Source organism: Apus apus, chromosome Z, assembly GCF_020740795.1.
Source record: "Apus apus isolate bApuApu2 chromosome Z, bApuApu2.pri.cur, whole genome shotgun sequence".
Taxonomy (NCBI): Eukaryota; Metazoa; Chordata; class Aves; order Apodiformes; family Apodidae; genus Apus; species Apus apus.
This window is the reverse complement of record NC_067312.1, coordinates 64,248,243-64,272,785: the sequence shown is the minus strand read 5'-3', so window position 1 is coordinate 64,272,785 and position 24,543 is coordinate 64,248,243. Positions and strand designations below refer to the sequence as shown.

General features: G+C 38.0%; 1 protein-coding gene across 9 annotated transcripts; it reads left to right on the top strand.

The window, feature by feature from the left end:
* The first annotated feature begins 117 nt into the window (after positions 1-117).
* Positions 118-23,732, top strand: RNF170 (ring finger protein 170). Of its 9 annotated transcripts, none has more exons than XM_051642671.1 (8): positions 118-438; positions 9,348-9,491; positions 13,785-13,860; positions 15,197-15,308; positions 16,336-16,409; positions 18,327-18,431; positions 19,230-19,405; positions 20,158-20,242. In XM_051642671.1, exons 2-7 carry the CDS (start codon positions 9,355-9,357, stop codon positions 19,356-19,358), a joined length of 633 nt encoding a protein of 210 aa, XP_051498631.1. In that variant the 5' UTR covers positions 118-438; positions 9,348-9,354; the 3' UTR covers positions 19,359-19,405; positions 20,158-20,242. The 9 variants fall into 9 exon arrangements, with proteins under 9 accessions (XP_051498631.1, XP_051498630.1, XP_051498628.1 ...); XM_051642670.1 differs by lacking the exon at positions 19,230-19,405 and adding an exon at positions 2,048-2,105 and having other exon boundaries at positions 120-438; positions 15,200-15,308; positions 20,158-23,732; XM_051642668.1 differs by lacking the exon at positions 19,230-19,405 and adding an exon at positions 2,048-2,105 and having other exon boundaries at positions 120-438; positions 20,158-23,732.
* The last annotated feature ends 811 nt before the right edge of the window (positions 23,733-24,543 follow it).

Here is a 24,543-nt window from a genome sequence, read left to right as displayed (position 1 = left end):
CGCCCTGACAGGAACGGTGCGCGCGCGCCTGCGCCGCGCGGGGGCGGGGCGGGGCGGGGCGGGAGGGACCCGCGGGGCCGGGCCGGGAAACCCCGTGACAGCGGGAGGGGGGGCGGGGCGGGGCCCGCGCGCCTCGGCCGCCGCCTAGCGCGTCGCTTCCGGTCCGGCCTGGTCCGGCCCGGCCCGGCCCGGCGCGGTCTGAGGCGGCCGCCGGTGCCGCGCTGAGGCGCGATCCGCCCCGCTCGGCGGCAGGCGCGGAATCCCGTCCGCCGCCGGTCCCGCCCCGCGGGGTCTGCCCCCTCCCCGCTGCTGCGTGTGCCCTCGGGAGGGTCCTTGGCAGGGCCGGAGGGGCCTGCAGCAGCGCCCCGAGCCCCGGCCGTCCCCGGCCTCGGCAGCGCGGGCGGTGAGGACGCTGCGCCCTCGGGCATTCTCCTGCTAGTAAGTAGAACGGCTGAGCTTGTGGAAGGAGCGGCCTCTGCGAGGCTTTCCTGTCTGTCTTGGAGCGGAGAAGGATCTTTGCTTCTTCTGAGCAAAGCGCTGCTGTAGTAAAAATTAGTTAACACCAAATAAAAATTCCTTGCGTAGCATTAGCTCCAGGTAATGAATTTCTAATCTTGAAGGCCAGGAGTGTGTGTGGTGGCCGCTGTGGCTCTGCCTCCTTGCTGCCCTAGCCAGAGCTGCTCCATCCTGCTGCAAAGGGCTTTGCCTGAAGAGTTCGAGAAACTCCTCAGCTGAGGTTTGGCCCATCCAGAGGTGACAGTGGGATGGTTGGGCGTCCTGATAAGCTGCACGGTTTCCTATCAGCACCTGGCCTGACGTGCAGCAACATGGAGTGGCAAGCAGAGTGCGCTGATAGTAACTGAAGGTTGCATAAACAACGGAGAAGGGAAGGGTTGCAGCTCTAGTTACCATCACTTCGTTCCTGTTTTTTCACAGTTCTTCAATTAAATAAGTCAGTAGCGTGCATGAAATCTTGAATGTTCCTCTATGCCAGCCTGTTTTGAATGGAAGTGTATTCTAAAAGCTATGATAATTCACTAGTTTTCCCGGTGAAGTACCTTCTTACTGATCTCGTTGTATAACCCGCCATTTTCATTTCTAAGTTATAGGTTCTATCTTTATTTAAAAGTATCTTTCACATTTGGGAATAAGTCACAGAAAGCTGTGTACACTGTGCAACTGTAACTTTCCATTCCAGGTTTTAATGTGGACTTTTCAGCTATATGCTTGGTACTTTTGACAAACAATGCTTTCACAGGTATATTTCAGTGTATAAGCTTTTCTGCCACAGCTTTCCTTATGTACCCATTTACCACCCTGATTTGCCTGTTGTCATGATGTGTAGCTTAGGTTTTGTATTTTGTTGATGCAAACATTCAGTATTGCTTTTTCTCTTGCAGTCTATTCTGTATGTGAGGTTGTGTGCAGAAGCTTTGCTTTCAACAATGAAGAGTTTTCTGGCAGTTTTCTTCAAAGAGATTTAAAGTCTTTTCATTTTTATCTCAAGTATTACTGTATTTCAGTAAACTTTATTATAATTAAGGAACATTACTTAATTTCACTTCCTGTCTGATCAGAGGAGTGAGATACCTAAACTGAAGGTGTTAGTGGGCTCCTTCTCATGTTGCTATCTGCATGTGGCCAGTTCCACCCTCTTTTATTTTCTTTTTTTTAGAACTCTGTACCATTCAGTCTATTTTAGCCTTATAAAGCAGTGGAAGACTTTGTTGAGGATTGCTTTGCACAGATCATGCCCCATCCGGACAGCTATTCGAAACAGTAATGCCATACAGACCACTGAGTTTGTCTTTTTGCTTCAAGCCACCAGTGTAGTTTCAGGCTTATGATAAAGCAATCGGAGAAGTTTTGTTTTCCCAGTAGAAAGGTGTATTAACTTGGCGTTATTTTTCCTTACAGAATTGCATCTGAAGTTTGCATCTGTACTATTTTTAACTTGCAAAGCATGATTCCGCCAGCAAAAGTAGAATACCTACTTTATATCTTTTTTTTTTTCTTTTTCTTTTTTTTCTTTTTTTGGTCTCTTCAGGAAAAAATGTGCTTCAAAAACTACTGACCTCAGACTTTGCAGAGATTTGCTTTACCAGGCAAGTGCCTCAGTTGGTCCCATCTTAAGGGATATTCAGTAAAACTATTATTTACGTACTGAAGTTGCCCTCTCCCCTATTTTGGCAAGACTCTGGGCTTTTTCCTTTCTCTTTTGCAAAGAGCATGCATGCATATAAATGCAGTCAGCATAGTCCTGAAAGCAAAGTTTAGGTTGAAGAGATAATACGATACAGTTGAGTTTTGCTATAATTTTGCTCTACCAGCTGAGTTGATCTGTGACTCCAAAGTTGCTGCTAATTTACAAGAATGCTGCATTAACAGACTGCATTAAATCCTAGTAAGATATTCCCAAATAAGTTTTAATAACCTTCTCACAGATTGCATCTTGTCAACTTGCATGCTGCTATACTTTATTTTTTAAATAATTTCTGTTAGTAAATGTGCCCTCTGGGTGGTCTCCTCCTGGTTTTTAAAATGTATGGATAGTAGTACTTAATGCTGAAGGTTATTGTGTGTGCTTCATTCAAATAAGACTGCTGACAAAAAAAGAAAAGTTAATTAATACTGTTTCCTCAAAAATGCTTTTTCTGAGTACGCCATCCATCTCTTCCCATATTTCTCTTTTTCAGAGTTATATAGGGCTACACCACTGTTTCAAAGTCCAACCGTAATACAGTGAAGTGCCTAGATAAAACATATCAGCTCAGGATTTAGCTCATTTTAGGATTTAGGCTCATAAACTCATGCTAGAGTCTATCAGTGCTGCTAATACATTTGCTGTTCATCCTGCATGCCTAATGCCTGCTGTTGTTAAGGCTTTCTGAGTGCAGTCTAGGTGTACTGTTGAGTACTTCATGAAGGAGGGTAAAAATAACAGTAGGGTCCAGTCTGCTGCATCAAATCCATTCACAAAGTCCCATTCAGGGGCCACGACCTGCTACTACCTGGAAGTAATTGGGTAGCTTCTGATGAGAGTGATCTCGATTGTTGCCCCACATTAAATAATTTGGATTTGTTTTGGGAGTTAATGTCTGTTTTGCTCTTAAATGAAGGAAAAACACTACATTTATGCCTTAGATTTTTCCATATAAAGTAATATATATATATATATACACATACAGGGGGTATGTTACATAATAAATAGCTCCATTTTAGTATGCCTATATTCTTAAAAGTTGCTTTATCTTACTTAAAGCAGAAACCAGTTGATACAAAAGAAATAATTTGTTGTTGTTCCTTTTACCATGGAAGAAAATTTTGAGGCTCTAAAAGCTTTTTCTGTTGTAAGAAAATGTGACTCATGGTATTTTACTAGTTGGAGAGGAATCAACTTGTAGTGAAAAACACTATCTCTACAAAGTAAGCAGCATTTTTAATGAAGGGGTAACACTTCCACTAATAAAAGATGAGAGGCAAGAGTTTATGACTTACACCCTGGCCCACCACCACTGTCTTAATTTTATTTTATTTTTTCAAGCTTTGAGGGGGGTTGCCAGTACTGCATCAAGAAGAAAATATGCAAAATGAAAATGAAACAAGAAAAAAAACAAACCGTGTTGTTCTCATCCAGTTCACTCCCAGCCTATCCCTGAAAGGACACATTATTATCCAACATATCTTTCAGATGCTGAGCAAATTGTATCATGCTCTCAAAGTCAGTAACATGTTGCTTTTGGTTACTAATTCGTATCTTGCAATGATACTGCTTGTGCATATCTAAGCGTTTACTTCCCAGATGTGAAGGAGCCTTTTTTTTTATCACTATGCTGGTATATTCCTGTGGTATAGGTAGCAATTCCTTAAAGTATCTGTGGTTTTGAGAGCATATTAGCATATGATACTGCCCTGATAAACTTGGAGAAGTTGAAATCCTTCAGAAAAATGTGAGGATATTCTGACTTTGGATAGCTGACGACAAGTGTTTAATGTATATATTCAGTGTAAACACTGAATTGGTTTTCATTTCTTTATGAATAATGATACGGAGAGTTGTTCTAGTTGTGCTGTATGTCAAACACTGAAAGTATTCATAATGTTTTTGAAATCTGAAAAATTTTTAAAAAAATACATCGACATCAGTGCATGCCCTCACATTTCAATGTGATTGTATGAGTTTCATAGAAAAAAAAGACATTATAATTGCAGTATTGTTTATAATGTTTTTCCTTTTTTGCATAAGTCTGCATGCATTGTTCATACTTAACCACAGAGAGAGAAAAGTAACTTTTAAGACCTGCAGATTCTTCCTTGAAGTTTAAGTAGATTGTTCCTGTCAGTGACCACTCTCAGAAAAACTGAAAATAAGCAAAGTGATTTCGTGGTCAGCTGGTTAGCCTGCAACGTTTTTTAGAAATAAAATTGTGTGATTTTACAAACGAGAAATTCTATTCCTTTCTATTTCCAAGCATTTTGTGGACAATTCTGTCTGAGATTATTTACATTCTGCAGCTGTCAAGAATCCTGATGCAGATAAACTTGATTTCAGTCTGAGTAGTGTGCTGCAAAGTAACTTAGCCCAAGTAGAATGGAGGGTCAACTCTTTGTCTTTTTTCCCCTCACTAGGCAGTTCTGTTATTTTACTTCAAACAAGTGCCAGCAGTTGGAAGACAAGGGGAAATGACACTGGAAGTTAAGTAGTTTTTCATTTAGGAAAATAGCCCAACAATTGTCGGGTTTTTAAACTATGCAGCTGATACTTTGACATTCTGAAGTTGAGTTTTTCAGTTCCAATTTTGATATGAGTGTTGTTAGAAGTGGGATGGTTTTCATCCCCTAATTGGAACACAGGAGGGAGTTTTACTTTTGGTTTGGAAAGGTGTCCTTAAATGGCTAAAAAGAGGAAAAAATCCTAGACATAATGAAAAAACAGATTCTTAACATTTAATCTATTTGCAATTACTACCTTTCATGTCCTGAATTAATTATGTTAATTTGGTACTTTTCTCACAGTGCTACTGTAGACAGGTATTAATTTCTTATATAAAAGAAAGGAGGTACAGCATTAAAAAATACCAAGCCTTCTTTGTAATTATGAAAATAAACGAAAAGTAGCATTAAATTTATAAAGAAGAAGGAGCAGCTTTAAAATCAGTGTCTGAAGAGCTTGTGGTGTGGAATGCTGATCTGAAAAGCATCATGTGATAAAAAAGTTGATGAAATACAGTTACTTTTTGCATAACCAGACAAATGTAAAAGATCTGCTTTAAAAGCCTGAATATAATACAAACCACATCAAATAACTATTGAATTGCATCCAATTATCACTAGTTACTATTTTAGGAGAGGTCGGATGTCTGTGATAAAGTCTGGTTCTAGAAGTCTTTCTTGACAAACTCTCATGATTTGACCCAGGATCAGCAATTAAACTAGCAACAATAATGCTTTCAATCCCTTACCCCTATCAGGTAGGGAAACGAGAGAGAGGACAAGGAGAGACACTTTCTGGATTGAAAACTAAACAAGACAGCTTTAATTAAATATTACTAATAAAATAAAATAGGTACAATTATATAAAAGTATGTTCAGGAATGTGCAAAACCCTATTGCCTGCCCCCACCCCCAGCAGCTCCCACAGCATCTCCTGAGCTGTGAATAGTCCCGAAATGTCCCAGAGCTGCCGCAGAGAGCGGCAGAGCAGACAGGAGCTGAGTGCAGAGTGATGAGGGTCAGGAATGCATGGGCCTGGGGATCAATGGGGATAGATAAATAGAGTCCTCCCCAGACTCCAGCCACGGACGGGAGAAAAGGGAAGAAGAAGAAGAAGGAAGGGGCTTGACTTCCGTGATCCTTGACTTTATACCAAGTCTTGCATAGATGCATGGGATAGAATACTTTGGTTCACCAATTTTGCTGCTTAAATGAAGCAGCACTAAAGGAAAAAAGATCAGTAAAAAGAAAATTGATTTAATCGTGGCTCAAACCAGGACACATATGCTTAATCCTTCCCAGTGCTGGTTGTCTCTGAAGAGAAGGGTCTTCATTATAGCATTTAAGAATTACGTCTTCTATAACCTGCCTATTAGTTGTACCAGCTGAAACAGCACCACTGCTGAGCACATGGGCTAGGAGGAAGGATTGCTTATGAGCAACTTCAGGACTGTTAGCTAGTCTGTTAATGTGTTGTCACTACTGCACATGTGCTCACTGGCTGTTGTGGTTGCACTTGAAGGAGCATGAGGTGCAAGCTTGTGGTTCTAGGTATTTTGTTTGAAAATGTTCAAAAAGGACTTGAGATCAAGAAATCCCTTCCTCCTTCAGTAAGACAGTTTTTGAGCAGTGTATTTTAGAAGTGTTCTTCTTGTAGCTATTGGGTTTTTTTACATGCTAACCCAGAGATAAGAGTAGGAGAAGATTGTTGCTGTCTCTACTGAGGCTTGAATGAGTATTCTGAGAAAGCGTCTTGATGTTTTGAAGTTAAACGCTCCTGTTTGCAGTTCCTAGTCTGCACAGTTCATGTCAGCCCTCCTGTGCAATGATCTGATTCAGGAAAAGTGCTAGAGGTAATAAAGGAAATACATGCTGAGCACTTGTTTGCTGCCCAGAAGCAGCAAGTAAGATAAAATATGAACATGAGCCTTAAGCGCAGGTAGCCCATCTTCTCTAGGATTTAGTAGTAGAAGCAGCTGGGAGAGAGACCAAGGCGGAGGTTCTTCCCCACTCCTCTGTAGATCTTGGCAGTATTGATAAGGAAGTTAACATAAAGTGTTTGAGAGAGTGGCATTTTATTCAGCCAGAAAGACTGTGCAGGAGTTTCTTTTGTATAGTGGTTATTGGGAGAGTCATATGTGATAAGTGTAGGGGTGAAATAGTTGTAAGTAGCTGGCATTATGTGTGGGAAGGAAGAGAAGGTGAGAATCTGTGTACTTCTTACTCATATATTCTGCTGCTAACCTTGGCACCACAGTTTGGTGTTTCAAGCAGAGTGTGTAAAGAGAAGTAAAGGCAAGCAGATGTAGTGTTAGGCAGATAAGGTTCAAGACTGGTGTTGCAAAGAACATGCAGAGATGGGGAGAGAGCTCTAGAGTGGATGTCTTGTGAGTTAACTTTGTGTGTTACTGGCAATTCATGTATTGGTTTCAGAGTGCACTAAGCAAGCAGTGACACAAGAAGCCTTTTTATGTGTCAGTGTGAGACACACTTGCCTTCCAAAGGTGTAGTTAAAGCACTTGTATGAATTTGTGAAGCAAAGTGCCTAACACTTAATGGGGCATAATTGTACAGACCAGCATGCAGCCCAACACACAGTTGTGGAAAATAAGCATCCAACGATGATGGAGAGAAGCTTCTTCAGGGCTGGATATGCAAATAAAGAATACAGATTGGGAGTGTTGAGCTGGGAAGACGTGACAGCACAACTACCAGTCCAGATCCTCAGCACCAAGGAGCTGCTGTTCAGAAAACTTGCACAACACCTTAGGCTCACATAATTGTGTAACTAGCTGCACAGGGAAATTATGTAACTCATTGTGTAGGCTCTTGTTGCTATGTAAGACCTTACCACAAAGATCTGGTCTTTTTGTTCATTAGTATATATGAAACCTCTGTCAATATTGAGCTACTTTAAACATGGCTCTTGAAGAATCAATGGTGTTCTGCCTTTGAGAAAAGTTACTCTCCAACAATTAATTGGCATTTCAGTAGTTAGAATATGACACATTTGCTTGTGGAAAGCTGTAATTAGAAAAAATTATTACTACCATTACAGAAATCATAGTTTCAGTTTAGGTTGTTATCTTAAGCCCAGGGACGCTTAGGAGAACTCAATTTATTGTTTCTCTTGATGTATTTTTCATTGTTTCATTTTGATTTTCACAGTGGAAACCCAAAACTACAACAATTAAAGGAATCTACCCATCATTATCCATGAGTTTTCTCTGCTCTTATAATACTTATTTATCTCACCCTTTTTTTACAATAACGTTAGAATATACCAGCTTCTCTGGCCTTGCTGCTACAGAAGGTGGCTCCCACCAATACAAGATTGGAAAGCTTGAAAAAAGCTCTAGAACTGGTACAAGAGAAGATCTGGAGTGTGAGAGTAGCTATCTTATGGAAAATTTGACACTTCTGTGACTGGCATGTTGAAATCTTGTCAGGGTAGTTATTACAGGTGCGCACTAAAATCCTGGTGACTTGTATTCTATTTGAGTTTTGCAATTAATTCAGGGCCAGGCAGTGTCTGGTGATGTTTGCTAGACAGCACGGTTCAAATTAAAACATGACACATGTGTAAACACTGATGAAAGCTTGCAAGCTTAAGGCACACACACTGGACTAGGAAGCAAAGAAGATTATAGCAGTCTTACTTGACCTCATAAACTGATGCTGAGATTTTATGTTAGCTCTATATGGAAAATACTTTAATTGTCTATGGACACAGCTTCAACATGACTTATGTGTTTATTTGCCATGGTTAGCTTCCCTCTCCTAGTTTCATAATATTCACAGCTGGGGTTCATTTCACTTTGTAGTTGTAACAGGAGTGATTTAGCAGTGAGCTGGAAACTATTTTATTTTGCTCGTTTCCAGCTGTAGTTTAATGCTCTAGGGTAATAAATGTAGCATTGGCATATCATTCTGAGTATTGGGTATGTGAAATGAGTATAAAACAAATGAGTCCAACTCGGGAAGGCTGATAATAGTCTTTCAAGTTTTTGCCGCGTTTCCAGCTGAAGGATGGATGCATAGAAAAGACAGGTGAAACATAAAGAGCATCAGGTGATTCCTGTGTATCCAAATGGGTATTTAACACTGTGAATAGCTAAACCCCAAATGTCTTTGGTTCTTTATTCACTCAAGTGGTGAAAAGTAGGTTTCTAAAAACTGTGTTGTCTCAGCCTAGCAGCAATGTTGTGTAATAGCTAAAATTCCTGATAATGTGGAGTCATTATACTCTTTATAAATTAACTGTCCTTAGAATATCCGTAATTCAGCAATGAGCTATTCCAAGACAAGTTACCGGGTAAAGATTTCCAGTATTAAACTGATGTTTAAAAAATAAACTTTTAGATTACAACAGTCATTTAAGACCTGTTTGTTACTGTTCAAGACAAGTGTTTTGCAGCCTTCTGCACCAAGCTCAGCATTTGGTGAAACTATGTCTGTCTCCTTTTTACCATTTTTCCCCTGGAAATGACTAATGGGTTGCTTCAGGAATTTCTTGTGTGTATGAATAGATGTGCATACATATTATTTGTAACTGCGTTTAAAGTGTACATGTGCGTATGTGTGTTTTAATATATATATGTACGTATATGTATATATTTCTTTTTACATTTTAGAGCTGTGATGGCCAGTCGCCAAGCAGAAGTTCAGAGTTTGAAGCTAGATAATGATTCAGTTATAGAAGGAGTAAGTGACCAGGTACTGGTGGCAGTTGTGCTCAGTTTCACTTTCATTGCTGCTCTGGTATATACGCTTTTAAGGTGAGAATATGTTAACAGGAATTAATCTACATGCTGGCATTTGTAAAATTCTAACTTTCTCAACAAGTTTTTTAATTGGTGTACATAACAACTGTGATTTTGGGAAACTAAGGAAATTATTGTTTGATCGCTTACTGTGTTTTAACTTGGCAGAGTTTCATAATTTAATTCACAGTTCAAATGAAATGATGCGAATCTCAAAAGTTTACCTCTTTCTTACTTCAGATGATCAAACTGAATAATGTTCATCATTCCTTAAGACTAAAAATGGGTGAATCTACAGTCTATATGGCTCTTGTGTCATATCTGGTAAAAAAGTACAAATTTGTCAATAATGACTTTACATTTAAAGACGATATAATCACCCAGTGCATATTCTAGTTGCAGTCTCCTTTAAAAAAAAATAATCCCAAACCCCAAGCCTGAATAAAAATACTGATTTGTTTCTAAATTAATATGCTGGGAAACAATAGACTTTTGTATGCTTTCCATTAAGCAAAATACTAAGTTCAGAATTCAGTATCTCTAATGGTCAAGTAATCAAAGCTTATTTTTAATTTCACAGTTTTTCCTTGGAACATAATAAATATCCCAGCCTGTATGTTTTGGGAAAAAGAAATCTAAACTTCAGATTGGAGATTTTAAAATTTCTTTTTATGAATGTCTGTAGACTTTTGAATACAAAGAGGTTTAACAACTAAGAGAACTCAGTTTTAGTAATGCAGTGCTGTTATGGAATTTACTGAGGAATTGTCCATATGAGGAGTATTAGCAGGGCCGGAGGTACATGAGAGCAAGCTGCAGAAGAAAGCAGGAGTGGGAAATCTTCCTTGCAGTGCTGCAGTTCAGGACCGGGAGACAGCAAATTGTATAAATGTCATCTTGGTTTTCTTTCCAAGGCTGTTTTAGTTACTCACATGGCTTCAAGAGTGCCTCATTTCCCTCTGCTCTCTTACACTTTCCTGACCGCTTACATTGACATTTTTAGCGTTTGTGACTTGAATTGTGTTTAGTTTGAAAGTAAACATTTATACTTTTTTTAACTTTATAAAGGAAAGTAAGTTAGGAAGATGAAAAAAAGTGAATGGAACAAGGGTTATGAGTGCACAGGAGTAGTGGGAGTTCACTCAGGGTTGGAGTTCAGGGAGATGATCCTTTGATAATGAAGGGTTCCTTGGTGAGAGAGAAAAGGGCAAATGACTAACTACCTCTGCGGTGTGATGAGCTAAGTAAAAAGGTTTTTTTCTGTGGATCCTGGTACATATTCAGATGGTATATTTTTTGGAAGATCAAACAAACTCTGACACAAAGCTTCCATACTTCTGTGTATGCCTGACTACTGAGAGTCCTGTCGGCATTCTCCTAGCTCTCTGCTGTGCCTGCTGGCACCTTCTGAAATTGTCTGTATTCAGCAGCACTTTTTCTTCTGCTTCCTTTGTATTTTCAAAATCTGCACAGTACTGTAGAAAATATGTACAGTGCAAAAAGTATAGTAATTCTTACTTATTTAGCACAAAAGGGGAAGTGGAGGAGAAAATGAATATTTTCTTTTTCCTCTCCAGTTATCTTAGGCAATATTGTGGTCTGTGTGTTCCTTCTATTGTGTCCATTACCCCAGTTTCTTTGCCATACGTACTTCTATATACAACATCGGAAATACATAAGTTAGACAGGAACACGTCCTGGGTAAGAATGTGGAAATTTAGTTTATCCAACAAATTGAAGAGAACCTGACGCGCCAGTGTTTGGTGTCAGAGATTTGCTACATGTCCTAGATTTCTTACCTAACCCATGTTTATGAATCTACAGGGTTAGATCATTTCTTCTCATTTTTGTATCCCATCATATATTTTGATTATAAGATCTAGACAGCATTTTCAGCAGAAGTAAGATCTTAGTCCTTGGAAGTTAACAATTGCCATCATGCCACAGTGGTACATTAGTCCCCATAGGTACTGTCCCTCAGTTTCGCTGAGCAAAACTGTACCTTGAATGAGTAGGCAGCCTTCCTCCTCATGTTAATGATAGTTTGGTGAGGCTCTTTGTGATACATGGTACAATCCTTCTATGCCAGGGGACACTTTTTCTCAAATTACGGAGTGCTAACACTCAGAAGTGTTAGATGCCACATCTAACTTTATATTTCTTTCTGGCATGTGTTTTATAATGCCTTTAATTACATAGCACTGTACTGTTTTTCATGTATTTCATTTATTTTCTTACACTAGCTGCATAACAGGAGTTGTGAATTGGATGTGTCTTGAACTCTGCCTGTCACCTCTTGGACATTCTGCAGTTTTCTGTTGCTTCAGCATTTTATGCATGAGGCAGATGTACATTCCAAACCTCTACAGTTCTACAAATGCTCGAATATATTAAATGTAGTATGTGATACCAGAGTAAACTAATATAAAATAAGTATTTGTATAAGAAAGATATGTGAATATTGCCTGCGTAACTTTACCATGTCTACTTTTCAAATTTGATCACTAAGTATTGTTCTTTGCTTAGTATAGCTTTTCACTGGATAACACTTCAGCAGCAAATTTGCAATTAGTTGCTTATGAAGAAATCAGAACAAACTGGCTTATAATTAACACGTTCCACTTGTATGTGATTTGATTTGAATTTAATTTAAATATGTATCAAAGTTGTGACAAACTAAAGGTGCAAAATATGCTCATTTGTAGCATCTAAACAGGAAAATACTTCTAAACTTAGGTATGACAGACAATATCCACAAAATCTGACTTGTGGAGACCTAGGGTGGGCAAGAAGAGGTTTTGATGTAAATTTCCCATCATACAACTTTCATATATGTCACCCAAATTAGTGTTACATAGTTTTACTTTTTACAGATAACTGTGTAATTATTAGTACATATGGGGTTTGTCTATTCCCCTTTGAAGAAAGAAGGAAGGAGACGGTATGTTAAAGATAGCAGTAATGCAGTATTATGATTGACAATATCTAACAAAGGAAAATATTGTGGAAGCTCCTAGAGCCAGGGAGGAAATTATGTAAATAGGACTGGAATGAGAAAATGTCCTAAAATTTCAGCTCTTACAGAGGATCAGCTTGCCTAGATTATCCCTGGAAGCAGTACAATCTGTTTTTTTATTTAACTTTTAGTCAAAGATCACAATTCCATGAAGTAACCTTTTCTGATTTTGTACACTTTGTGGTTAGAAATGTTTTTCCACCATCCTTAGATACAGTGGGAAATAATTGCTCATATTTACAGAATGAAAGCCTTATCTTGTCCCCTTTTCTATCCATGAGCAGTAATCTATATGAACTGACATTTCTTTGCTCTTTCTCTAATGCTTAAAAAATGTGAGCAGTACTTCTTACTCTCTTCTGAACTTCCTCCAACTTCTCTATGTGTTTTTATGCGTTTAGCCCAAAATGGAAAACAGGATCCAGCTGAGACCTCAACAGTGTTGAGCAGAATCTATCACCAGTAAAATCCATATGAATCAATAAAGCATAAAAATTCACTATTTGAATATGGTACTGTTGACTCATACCTCTTAATGTTGTCAGTATCATTGTTAGTTAAAATTATATTCCCTTTCTGCTTTTGAATTTCAAACTTGTAATATATCCAGCCTCCTTCTTCAGTGAGTTCCTTCCATATGATTCCCACTGGCATATCTAACCTGTAGTTTTCTTGCCCATAGAGTCTTTTTAAAGAGTTATTTAAAAAGTGATTTCTTTTTATATCCAGTCTGCTGATAGTTACATAAATTCAATGTTCTATATCTAAGAGTTTGCCTACCCTTTCTTATGTAAATGTTATGCCTTAATCTTTCATGTAGCAGATAAAATTGAAATAATTAGGATTTTTTAACTTTGCAACTTAGGTAGTGAGTGAAAAAATAAGAAATTTACAAGTAGACCAATAATACAAAAACTAGAAGTGGAGACAAAAATTTAAAATATTTTTGCATTATTAATATTAAAGCTTTCAAGCAACTTTATTTTTTTGCAGGTTAATGGCATAATTTTGTTTCAGATTAAAATCTATTTTTATCATGATTTTATGATCGATTATGCAGTGTCTCTGGAAAATCTTGTGGCCATACAGCTTTAAATGTCCAGAGTAACCTTAGGATCTAGAATAAATGTCCTGTTTCCTTAATTACGTATTTCCTTTAAAATCTTTTATAGCAGTAAATAATGATTTTTTGCACTTTGTTCAAGTTTTGTTTTTTTTTTTTTCAATCAGTTACTTTGAAGTGCTGGGTCACCGTGTTCAGTTTTTCTTCTCGCTTATGTTTCCTTTCACAGAAATGAACATCAGAACATACACCCAGAAAATCAAGAGCTAGTGCGAGCTCTTCGTCAGCAGCTTCAAACTGAGCAGGTGCTAAGTGTTGGCATCATTCAACTGTCTGCTTTGGGGTAGTGTAGAATTCAGTGAGGTTCTGGATGAAGCTGGTCTTGAAAGTTATGGAAGCTTACTTACTGTACAGAGGCATCATTGAAACTAATTAAGTTATGAGATAATGTAGGGCGGTTTATGGATAAGTTAAGTAATTAAAATTAAATACTTGGCTGGTTCTTTTTTTCGAACAAGTTTTTGCCACAAGGTGGAGTATGTTAGGTTATGTTGTGGGCTTCCTGCAGTGTTCCTGGGAACTGAGTGGGAAGTAAAATCTGGAGTAGGGCTTGCTGCCACAGGACAAGGATTAGATGTTTAGACCAATAAACTGTGTAGCAGAACAGTGGCACAGCGACAAAAGCCAGGCAACACAGAAAGAAAGATGGGCAGAGAGAAACTTTTTACCAAAGCCTTCAGTGGCAGGACAGGTTAGACATTTTTTGCAATGATGGTAGTGAGGCAGTGGCACAGGTTGCCCAGAGAAGCTGCAGATGCCCCATCCCTGGACGTGTTCAAGGCCAGGCTGCATGGGGCTTTAAGCAACCTGGACTAGTGGGAGGTGTCCCTGCCTGTGGCAGGGGGTTGGAACTAGATGATCTCTAGAGGTCCTTCCAAGTCAAATGATTCAACCATTCTATGATTGCATCCTGTTCTGACATGTAGAGGAGAGGATGGAAGAGTCTTCACCACATTACTGGAGGCTGCTAAGTCCCAGCCCTAGAGTGAAAAGTCATACTTTTGGAGAGTATTGAGGAGAGTCTTTCATCATAATACTTCTTGAAATAATGACAGGTTTATAAAAATAGTACATGTTTATGTGGAAGAAAAATATGGCAAAATGGGGAGAAAAAGCATGTCATGGCAGTGACATACACAAGCAGATGTCTGTGCTCGGGCTTGGGAACACTAAACACTGAAAGTGGTAAGCAATGCAGTTTAGTTACCTAGTTCTGTACAGAGCCTCTTAGGCTAATGATGTAACAGTCTAGATCTGAGTTGTTATTCATGCTTCAGCATGTCTCATCTAATTTAAAGTGAAGGACCAAGGAGGTAATTTGTGGTCTTTGACTGGTTTGAAGCACATACTTATAGAACAGGTGAAGGGAAAATAATGGCCTTGTCACAAGAACTTGCTTATTTAATCAGTTTTAGCATTTAAATTATGAACTTAAGTATTATTTCTCTTTCATTTCACATAGTTTTGCATTTTACTATTTTACTTCTAGTATATGACCCCTGGCTTTATTATTATTTTTTTGATTCAAGAGTTATTTAAAAATAGTATCTCTTAACACTTTGCATTTCTCTTCTTCTCCAGCAGGATGGTTCTGCTGGTGATAGACATCACTTCTATACAGATATGTCCTGTCCAGTCTGTTTGCAACAGGCTACATTTCCTATAGAAACAAACTGTGGACATCTATTCTGTGGTAAGCAAGAAAAAAAACAAGTTCCAAAGATTAAACCACAACTAACATGCAAAGATAAAAGCAGCACAGAAATACAAACTTTCAGCACTAGTGCAGTCACCCTAATGCAAAGTTTTGTTTGATTTTAGCTGCTTATTTTCTTGTCTGCTTTAGAAAGAATTTTTACATAAATTGTTAAGAAATTACATTTGCAAGCAAGCAGTCGCTTTAAGAGTGCTGCATTTTTTTTCTGTGCTATGAAACTTAAAACTGTGGTTAATTAAAAAATGTCAAGGACAGAGGGTGTAATTAATTTCCAGTTAGTAAAAAAGCTGAAGAGGCTGAAAAACACATGGAAATACACCATTTTTAAAAGTCGTTTTGAAGGAGTAAAAAATACTGTTTGGTATTATCTTCATCGCAGACTGTGTTGTTTGTTTTTTTGTCTTGGAAGTCCTGAAGAATTAAGACTAAGTTCACAATGTGCAAAGCGTTTTCCTTTTTTTGAGGCCCGGCCATTCAAATTTTCATCTAAATGCCCTAAACACCCTAGCATTTTGCTTCCACTTCTTCTGGTTCCTGCAGTTTTATGGAGTATGTAGTGCAGACCCTGCCCAGTTATTTAAAGGAAAAAATGTATGAATTTGGACAACAGTTCAAGTTCTCAGATTTTTATGTAGTCCTTTACCTGTTGAAACTCTGATAATAAGACCAGGTTTTTAGGATAAATTTTACATCTCTTGACATCTTTGTGACTTCTAGACACACTGGTAAAATTTTTATTTCTTCAGTTAATGATTAAGAAGTTTTCTGTCTTTTCAGGAAATAATACCTTAATGATACAATTTAACCTATTCAGGATTTTCTTATTAATAGCATGTAATGTGAACACATTGGTTGAATATTGTATACAAAATTACACCAGAAAAGATAGATTTAACCTAATGGCTTATACACTTCTGTTGTTTGCCTTGGTGAGAAACGTATTATTTCATGCAGTGGGTGTTTCAAGTCAGCAGTTTAAACGTCTGTAATTTCCCTTGATCAGGTTCCTGCATTATTGCCTACTGGAGGTATGGGTCGTGGCTGGGTGCCATCCGTTGTCCAATCTGCAGACAAACGGTAATATTTTAAGTAATCATGGACCTGATAGTTTGGCTATTTAGTATAGCTTACCAAAAGAAAGCACTTACGTGTGAGCTGCAATAGTGAGACTGACAGAAGAAGTCTGAGGAGCAGAAAGAACATGGGTATGTGACATGTAGATTGTGGACATTGAGTTCTTTTGAACTTTTTGCTTTGCCAAATGGCTCAAGAAATACAGGTTGTTCCTGCCACTCAGATTTAAGTGAACAGCATTGGTAACTCAGCCATTTTTCTGTAAAGAAGTGTATGAAAGCAGAAAACTGTAAGACCATGACTGTGATTCTTCCATGCTTTTTCTTTGGAACGTTATGTAACTTCCTTAGCAGAACTTGCATCTGAAAGACCTGGCTGTTTGTGGAAGACTGCCAGTAGGCAGTAGACTACTGCTTTTTCTCCCTTCCTTCTCCCCTGCCAAAAAGATCTGTCCATGTCGATTTCTAATGTTGTCTCTGTATTATTAATCTGAGTTTTGTAGAGCAAGCATTTACTTACTTCCTACGCAACTTACATTGTCAGGTTGAAATATGTCTCTGCAACTCATTAACACTTAGGATCTCTGAGTTTTATAATGTATGTTTTAACAAAAGAATATCTTTATTTTAACAGTGCACAACCTACAGAGCTACTGACTTCTGATAAATTATATAATGTGCTTTACACCCTTGCCCATATCCTGCTTTGATTGTGTGTATCAGCAGGACAAATGACTAAGAAGACAGAGGAAGGAAAGAAAAATAGGTATGACTAGAGGAAGAATGAGTAGGTTTAGAGTGTAGCCAGGGAGGAGAGATACACAAAAAATAAATGTGAGGATGATTAAAAAGGAGAAAAAAAGTAATTTATTTTTTTAGTGTCTCTCCTTACACAGATATGCTTCTACCTTCCTCTGAGTAACAGGTAAATCAGGTGGTACTGCTTGCATGGTTATGCATTCTTTCTCACCCTCTCATCTTGTAAAGTAAGAAAAGTAAGGGCTCATTTTTAAATGAGGAATGGAAGTATGTACACATGAACAGTATGTGTCATACAGAAGGTGTGTGGCAGGGCTAGGAGTTGAATGTAGCTCTGCACATGCTGTCATTTGCTAAATGTGACTGATGCACAGATTAAGATGCATATTTTGTGGTCAGGTACAGAAGGAGCTTTTGAAGACTGTACTAATTTCAGGTGCTGTGCATTTTCTGTTTCCTGTGATAATCTGCATTTTATACCTGAAAACTGCTTTCAAATACAAGTTTTAAGTTTTGAGAAATTCCTATACAGAAAGATCACATAAGGTATATGTGAATATGACTACATGTTTTACTGTGTTTGCATGGAAGTTGTCTGAGCTTACAAAGAAGAGCTGCAGGTTAATACCTTTTTTCTTTTAACTTATTATTCTGTATGATTCACCTTTGTCTTGGTATGAACATCCATACAGAAGAGAACACATTTTGCTGTTTTTTTTTTTTCTGGAATGCAAGGCCATTCTAAAGGTGGAAGAGTAATGTCCACATTGGTTGCTTTATTTGATTTTCAGTTTAGGTAAAAAAACTAGATTAGTTTGGTAAATTAACTTTTTTCTCCAATCATCTGTCCCACTTCTGAATCATCAACCCTTTGGGTGTTTAGAAAAATTTCCTGGAAGCCTCTCTTAGAAGAATGGTTCTTATGCTTGTTTTTAACGATCTTTAAAAATAATAATACTCTTTAGAGAGCTGTAAGAAATTTATTTGTTAAAACTTAGCAGCAGTATTCATTTTATTAGTTTGCATTTTATTTTCAACTAAATATTCAACTAAAAATTTGTTCTGTGTACTTAAGTGGAGTTTGCTGCTTCCATTTGTTGTTCACAATGCCTGCATTTGAAAGACTGTTGCACTTGTAACAAAATCTCCCTGCTGTGCCTAGGTAACTTTGTTTTTACCGCTCTTCGGTGAAGATCAGCAGGATGCAACCCAAGTACTTCATGATGTTAATGATTACAATCGGAGATTCTCAGGACAGCCCAGATCTGTAAGTGTTCAGTAAATCAGGGTTAAAGTCAGTGATTTGAGGAGAGATTACAGCATTGTTTGTGTTTACTTGTTTCTTTCATTCTCTCCTTCCCTCCCCCCCACATATGAATTTTCTCTTCATGATGCTTAGGGACTATGCAAGTTTTCCTTTGGGAAATTAATGTTTATATAGTTAGGGCAAACTCGTAACCCTGTATATATTTATTTGTAATTTGTGGAAATATATGGAAACCTGCATTTTTGCTGGGAGTGTGAACTCCTAATAAGCTTGAGTTCCCTCTTCATGTGTCAAGCCTTTTTAATGCAACTTGTTAATTATAAAGGATTAATATAGTCAATAAAAATAATGACATAAATTACATGTAAGGAAGAATATTGACTGATGATCTCTTTACATTGATTAGAAAAATCTGAATTTCTACTTTGTGCCTTTCTTCCTCAGATTTCAAGCTATATGCTTGTTCTTGTATTTTCCTCCTAGATTCCTCTCTAAGTGAAGAAAACTAGATTTTTTAAATAAATAGCTGAGAGAATTAATTGAAGCTATATGTATTTTAGAAAGTCAGACTTGTAAAGTCTGTCTTCCATATGCATGTTCTGATTCGCAAGGTGGAATACATGCACAGGCATACCAGTAACTTCCCTGCTTGTCTTCATTTGTCCATTGGATTTTGATATAATAACAGAACATTAGCAAGAAAAATGTACAGTCCAAAGAGACAAAAGACATGTTGGACAGGATTTTTTTTTTTTTTTTCATGTTCTAAACCACAAAATGATTGTTCTTTTGATCCAGAATAAATTGAAACTACCTTCCAGGCTCCATTGGATCTCTCTGTGGGCTCTGTGTCTAGTCCCCAGTAACCTGTCTGAGGTCATGCCAGAAATCTACACTAAAGCCCTAATTGGACGAAATGGTCTTTGATTTATACATCGTGTGTTGTTTAAACAACATACAGAATTCCTGTCTAGGTAACTTTTTCAGCCTTGGCAATAACTCATTTTAATGTTGTGGCTCTGTATAGGAACTGTGTACAGTAGAAAAGCATTCAGAATTTAAAAAAATTTGAAGTTCACCAGTCTCAAATCCCTACACCTCACAATAAAAACCTGAATATTTTCCACTAAACAGTCCCTCACTCAGATGATGGAATTATAGTAGAAAAATTGAACGAGACAGGGATAGATTAATTTAAAGGTTCTTTAGTTTACTTTGAAGCTTGCTCCATCCTTTGGAAACTTACGTGAATTCCTGGTTACATGTTGGTGGGTGGGGTTGTGTTTCTTAAGAACTGAAACCTATTGTACTTATCTGTTGTGGGTTTTTTTCTCCAAACCGTAGTTATCTTCCATTCTGATTAATATTTCACTCCAGTTAAAGTGTTTGTTGTTTCTCACTTTCTTAATAATTCCTTTTATGGTAGTAGTCTGCTTTTCTTTCTTAGTAGATACCAGTGTGTTTAGTAGTGACTTATATTTATGTTTTGCCGTATAGAATAACACAGTTTGACTGTTTCTTGAAAACATATATTTTCTATATCTGACTTTTTATCCAGCAAAACTAAATCCAGAAAGTCTTGTGTTACAGGTATTTGTTTTAATTCTTATAAACTAGCAGTTTGCAAATCTGTACTGTAGAATAAAACTTCAGACTAAAAGAAGGCCCATTTAGCAAGGGCCTGTTGCTAAAGTAAAGTACTAACTTTTCATTTCTTTCTTCACAGATTATGGAAAGAATTATGGATCTGCCCACTTTATTGCGGCATGCTTTCAGGGAGATGTTCTCTGTTGGTGGCCTCTTCTGGATGTTTCGCATCAGAATATTCCTCTGCTTGCTTGGAGCCTTGCTCTACCTGGCTTCACCTCTGGATTTTCTTCCTGAAGCCCTGTTTGGAATTCTGGGGTTCTTGGATGATTTCTTTGTAATTTTTCTTCTGCTGATATATATCTCTATCATGTACCGAGAAGTGGTAACACAGCGGCTCAATAGATGAAAGGGATGAAAATGACCCAAACGCAGAGGCAGTTGTGGAAAGTTGTAAGAAGAGAACTATAACATAACTATGATGTAGCAAGGTGCCTGTGTACTGTTTCAGTAATTACAATTTCATAGCTGGTCATCATATAAAAATACGAAGAGTCAGTATGTGGTGATGCTTAACTGGAATTGTTGTGTATTACATACACTTCAGAAGGATGAGGTTCGTTTTATAATGTAATAAACTACCTTCATCTACTTCCACCTGATGAGCTACTGTATGTAATCAAAGCAGAAAACATCTTTTTGGGTGTGTGGCTTGCAAAAAAGGAGTTCTAGAAAAGGACTTCTAACAAAACATTCTTTGGGGTAATCTAGACATGTATAAGGCAATTCAGAAGTTCTTCACAGTGCAGTTACCACAGCTAAATTGTTAAGTGTCTGTCTGTTGCGGCCCAGAGTGTTTTGTTTGGGTTTTTTTTTTAAGTATTTTTGTGTGTCTCTGTGGAAGAAGAAACCCAAGGACTGCATTACAATTACCACCCTGCAGTTTGCTGTTGTCTACATGCTTCACAAAAACGAAACAAACACCTCAGTACTTCTTGAACTGCACTGTGTACGGTTGCATGCAATTCGTACAATTTTGTTTTTATAATTGAGAATATACACAGTATCCTGCCTAGGTAGAGAAGCCGATAGTATGCACACCAGACTGGCTGGTGCTGTTTTTAAATGGGGGTATGGTTTTCCTCTTCAGGCTTGTTTGTTTGGTAGATGTGTATCTTGGAAGTGGGGATCTTATGCTGCTTTGGGTCAATGCTGTGTATCTGAAGTGAGTGTTTCCATTCCTTTAGTTGCAGTAAATAAGTTGCTTGATGGAGAGAACCCACCAATTTTAGATAGTGGTTGAAGAAAAGAAGATCAGAATTGGGTGTTTACAGTGCAATTTTCCTGAATGTACATTCTGCAATACAAGTGCTAAAGAACTTCTTAGGGGCGTTTGATTTTCAAGTTGGGGTTTTCTTGTTTTGTTGGTTGATTGACCACCAAAAAATCCTGGAAATTTTTTCAAAAATACCAGGGTATTAATTATCTTTAAAGCTAATTATATTTTCCATGTTGAATTTGAATATCTACAGAAGTAATGTGAAAATATTTGCATTTTAAGAAATGATCGCCGCTAGAAAAGGCAAGGATATTCTAGGTCTATGTACTTACTAGCTAGAGGAATTATAATTGCCTTTTTATTTTCAATTCTTAAGAACTTGAAAGACAGTGATTAGACAGGTGATTCTTTGTGTGTTTACTTATATGGCATGAGACTTAAAATGAAAGGGACCTTTTCACAACTTCTGTGTTTTGCCCATTCAGGCATCTTTCCACAGCTTCTAACACCCACATGTGCAGGAAGACAACAGAGCTGACACCTGACGTGTCGGTGTTTGGAGTTGGAGATTGTTCTTCAGTGTCAAGTGTTCTAAATGGCATTAATTTAAAAGTATATTCATGATTCTTAATTTGAAACTTTGCTTTTGGAAATCTGAAGACATTTTACAAATTAACTGGAAAGCTAATTTTTTTCTTGTTGCTTGTTTGTTAAAGATGTGCAAGAGGAGAAACAGGAAGTGAAACAAGAGTGGGAGGAGGAAAGCAAGACAGGAGATTACATTTTTGGAAGTAAATGCTACTGGTTTTGGCAAACTAGCTGTTCTTGAGCATCTTAGTTGAGCTTTTTCCCTTTGCATTGGCATCGCTAATGTGTGAGGATGGTTTAGTGGCTACCTCAGTTAAAAGTCTAAGGTATTACTGAGTAAGTGTGCGATATTAATAAACTGTTAGGTACATTTACAAAGCAAGAGATTAGTTTAGGATGTTAGGTAAAACACAATTTTGCTGTAAGCCTTGTTCTGGCTTTGTTTTTCCCCCCAAGTGATCCAGCTGAGAGCAAACTGCAAAAAAGTCCTTTCACTTTAGTAAATATTAACACTTCTTTTTCTCCTAGAGTTAACTTGTGGGTCTGCTTAGACAAAGAGTGTGAAGTGCTCTAGTAGAAAAACTGGAGTTTGTTCACACAATCTGTTGAGCTAATACCTCCTGTGTATGTTTATCTGTGATCCTGCTTGTGCTTTTTCCCATTACTCTAAACCCAGAAGGGTTATAGATACACATGAAGCTCCTTGCTCATTTATTTTCACTGAGCTCCCCAGTTCCACATGCTACTGTGAAGTTCATGCAGAAGTATCCATCTAAGTGATCTACTCTTGAAGAACAGACCTTCTTATGTACCTGAAATAATTTACAAGCCACACCTTTGTAGCTATATAAAGTTTACCTATGTTCTGTTTATTTCTTCACTACATATCTGCTAGCCAGAGAGGTTTCACTCAGAGGCTTCTGCTTTCTTTTGAATATTGAGTAACATTGTAAGCTTAAATTCAACACATGAAATGCCTGACAGAGTTAGGGCTCCTTTCTTTTCACCAATATGCATGCATGCTTGTGGAGACTATTTTTTGGTCCTGCAAGCCACTGATGAACAGTATTATGACTGGCTCAGGCCTTTTTGTGAACTGTAATGTGAAGATGTATTTGTCTTGCAGTGTCTGGCTGTTGCTCCTTCACACAAATCTGAACTAGCTGTAAGTCAGCTATCTAGGGTACTTAGCTTGAGCTGAACTTAAGGTCTAGAGCTCCCAGGAAGCTGGAGATTGACACGAGTGTGTAGTGTTCCTAATCTGTGTGCTGCCAAGTTGTTCTGGCAGCAGTTTTAAAGGTATGTGCTAGAGCTGAGCACTGGCTTCAGAATGTGAAGGAAATAACATGACTCTTTGTTGAGAGTGACTGCAGACATCATGGAGGTTTTGCCTCCTGGAATGGGGTAGCCATGCCACTGAGGGGAAAAAAGAAAGGAAAACTTTAGCAGTGAAGAAGAGATACAGGGAAAAAAAGTACAATTCTTAAAATATTCTTATGGCTTCACCAAAAACTGTGTGAAATACTTGATTGTTCTGGCAATATTAACAAAGGGGAAAACTAAAGTTATACCTAATAGCTCTTACAGAATAACTCGCAGCATCTTGAGGCCTGATGATCATCCTTATGACAAGTGCTGTGTGGAGCGATCTGTTCTTCTGTTTGTTTCCCACACCACTGATGTCTCGGAGGAGGAGGAGGCATAATGGTGTGGTTTGGGGATACAATTTTGCTGTAAGTTTCATAGAACTGTAGTAGTGACCTGTGTGTTATACTAGATTTTTAAGACAAAAGTATTCAAAACTACTTGTTATTACTTCTAATGATAATAAATTGCTATTAAAGTAAGAGATTATCTTGATTGATTTTATTGACTTTCTGGGTGGGAAATTGTTTTATTGCCTCTTCCCTGGGCTAAAGTTGGCAGTACATCTCTTGCAGTCTTGATCAATCCTTACCTTAGTGTCCATGGGCAGGATGTCCAGAGATAACTCGGTGGTTTTCATCTTTATTATTGCCTTGTAAGGATTACAAATTTTCTAAGATCTTATTCCCAAAAGTACATTATATATCAGATGTCTTTTCCCTGAGCAGTCCAGTGGGTACATTCAGATCCATGGTCACTGTGCTTTCAGGGTGATAAAAAAACACAGATGATTAATGAGCACCTTCACACAGCAGTCCTCCAAGCAAACAAAAGCATAAAGCAGGTGGATGACAATCCAGTTAATGAAGTCCGTTGAAGGAAACGGCAAATAGTCTCTGTAGCTTTACAGGATGAAGGTTAGGATGGGGCTGAGAAGAATGGCATATAACTGGGCTGTGCTGCAATCTTGTGCTGTTTCTGATTCATGCCATGAAAGACCTCTGGGCATGAGGAAGACGTGATCCAGTCTGCTAGGAAACATGCAACAAGTTTTAGCTGGGAAGTCCAGGGCCAGGTTGGTCCAAGCCTTGAACTTTGTACATGGATCCAGTGTTTATGGAAAAACATGTAATTACATATTTGGTAAGAAGCTGTTAGGTCAGGTAGAAAGTTTGAGAGTACACATTTGTCCTTCCATCTGATGCCTCTGTGCTTGCTGTGGAAAACTCAGCTAAACACTCAAGAATTGCTTAGCCAGCACTGCCAGAGTCATTGACTTTTTTAGAAGGTCTG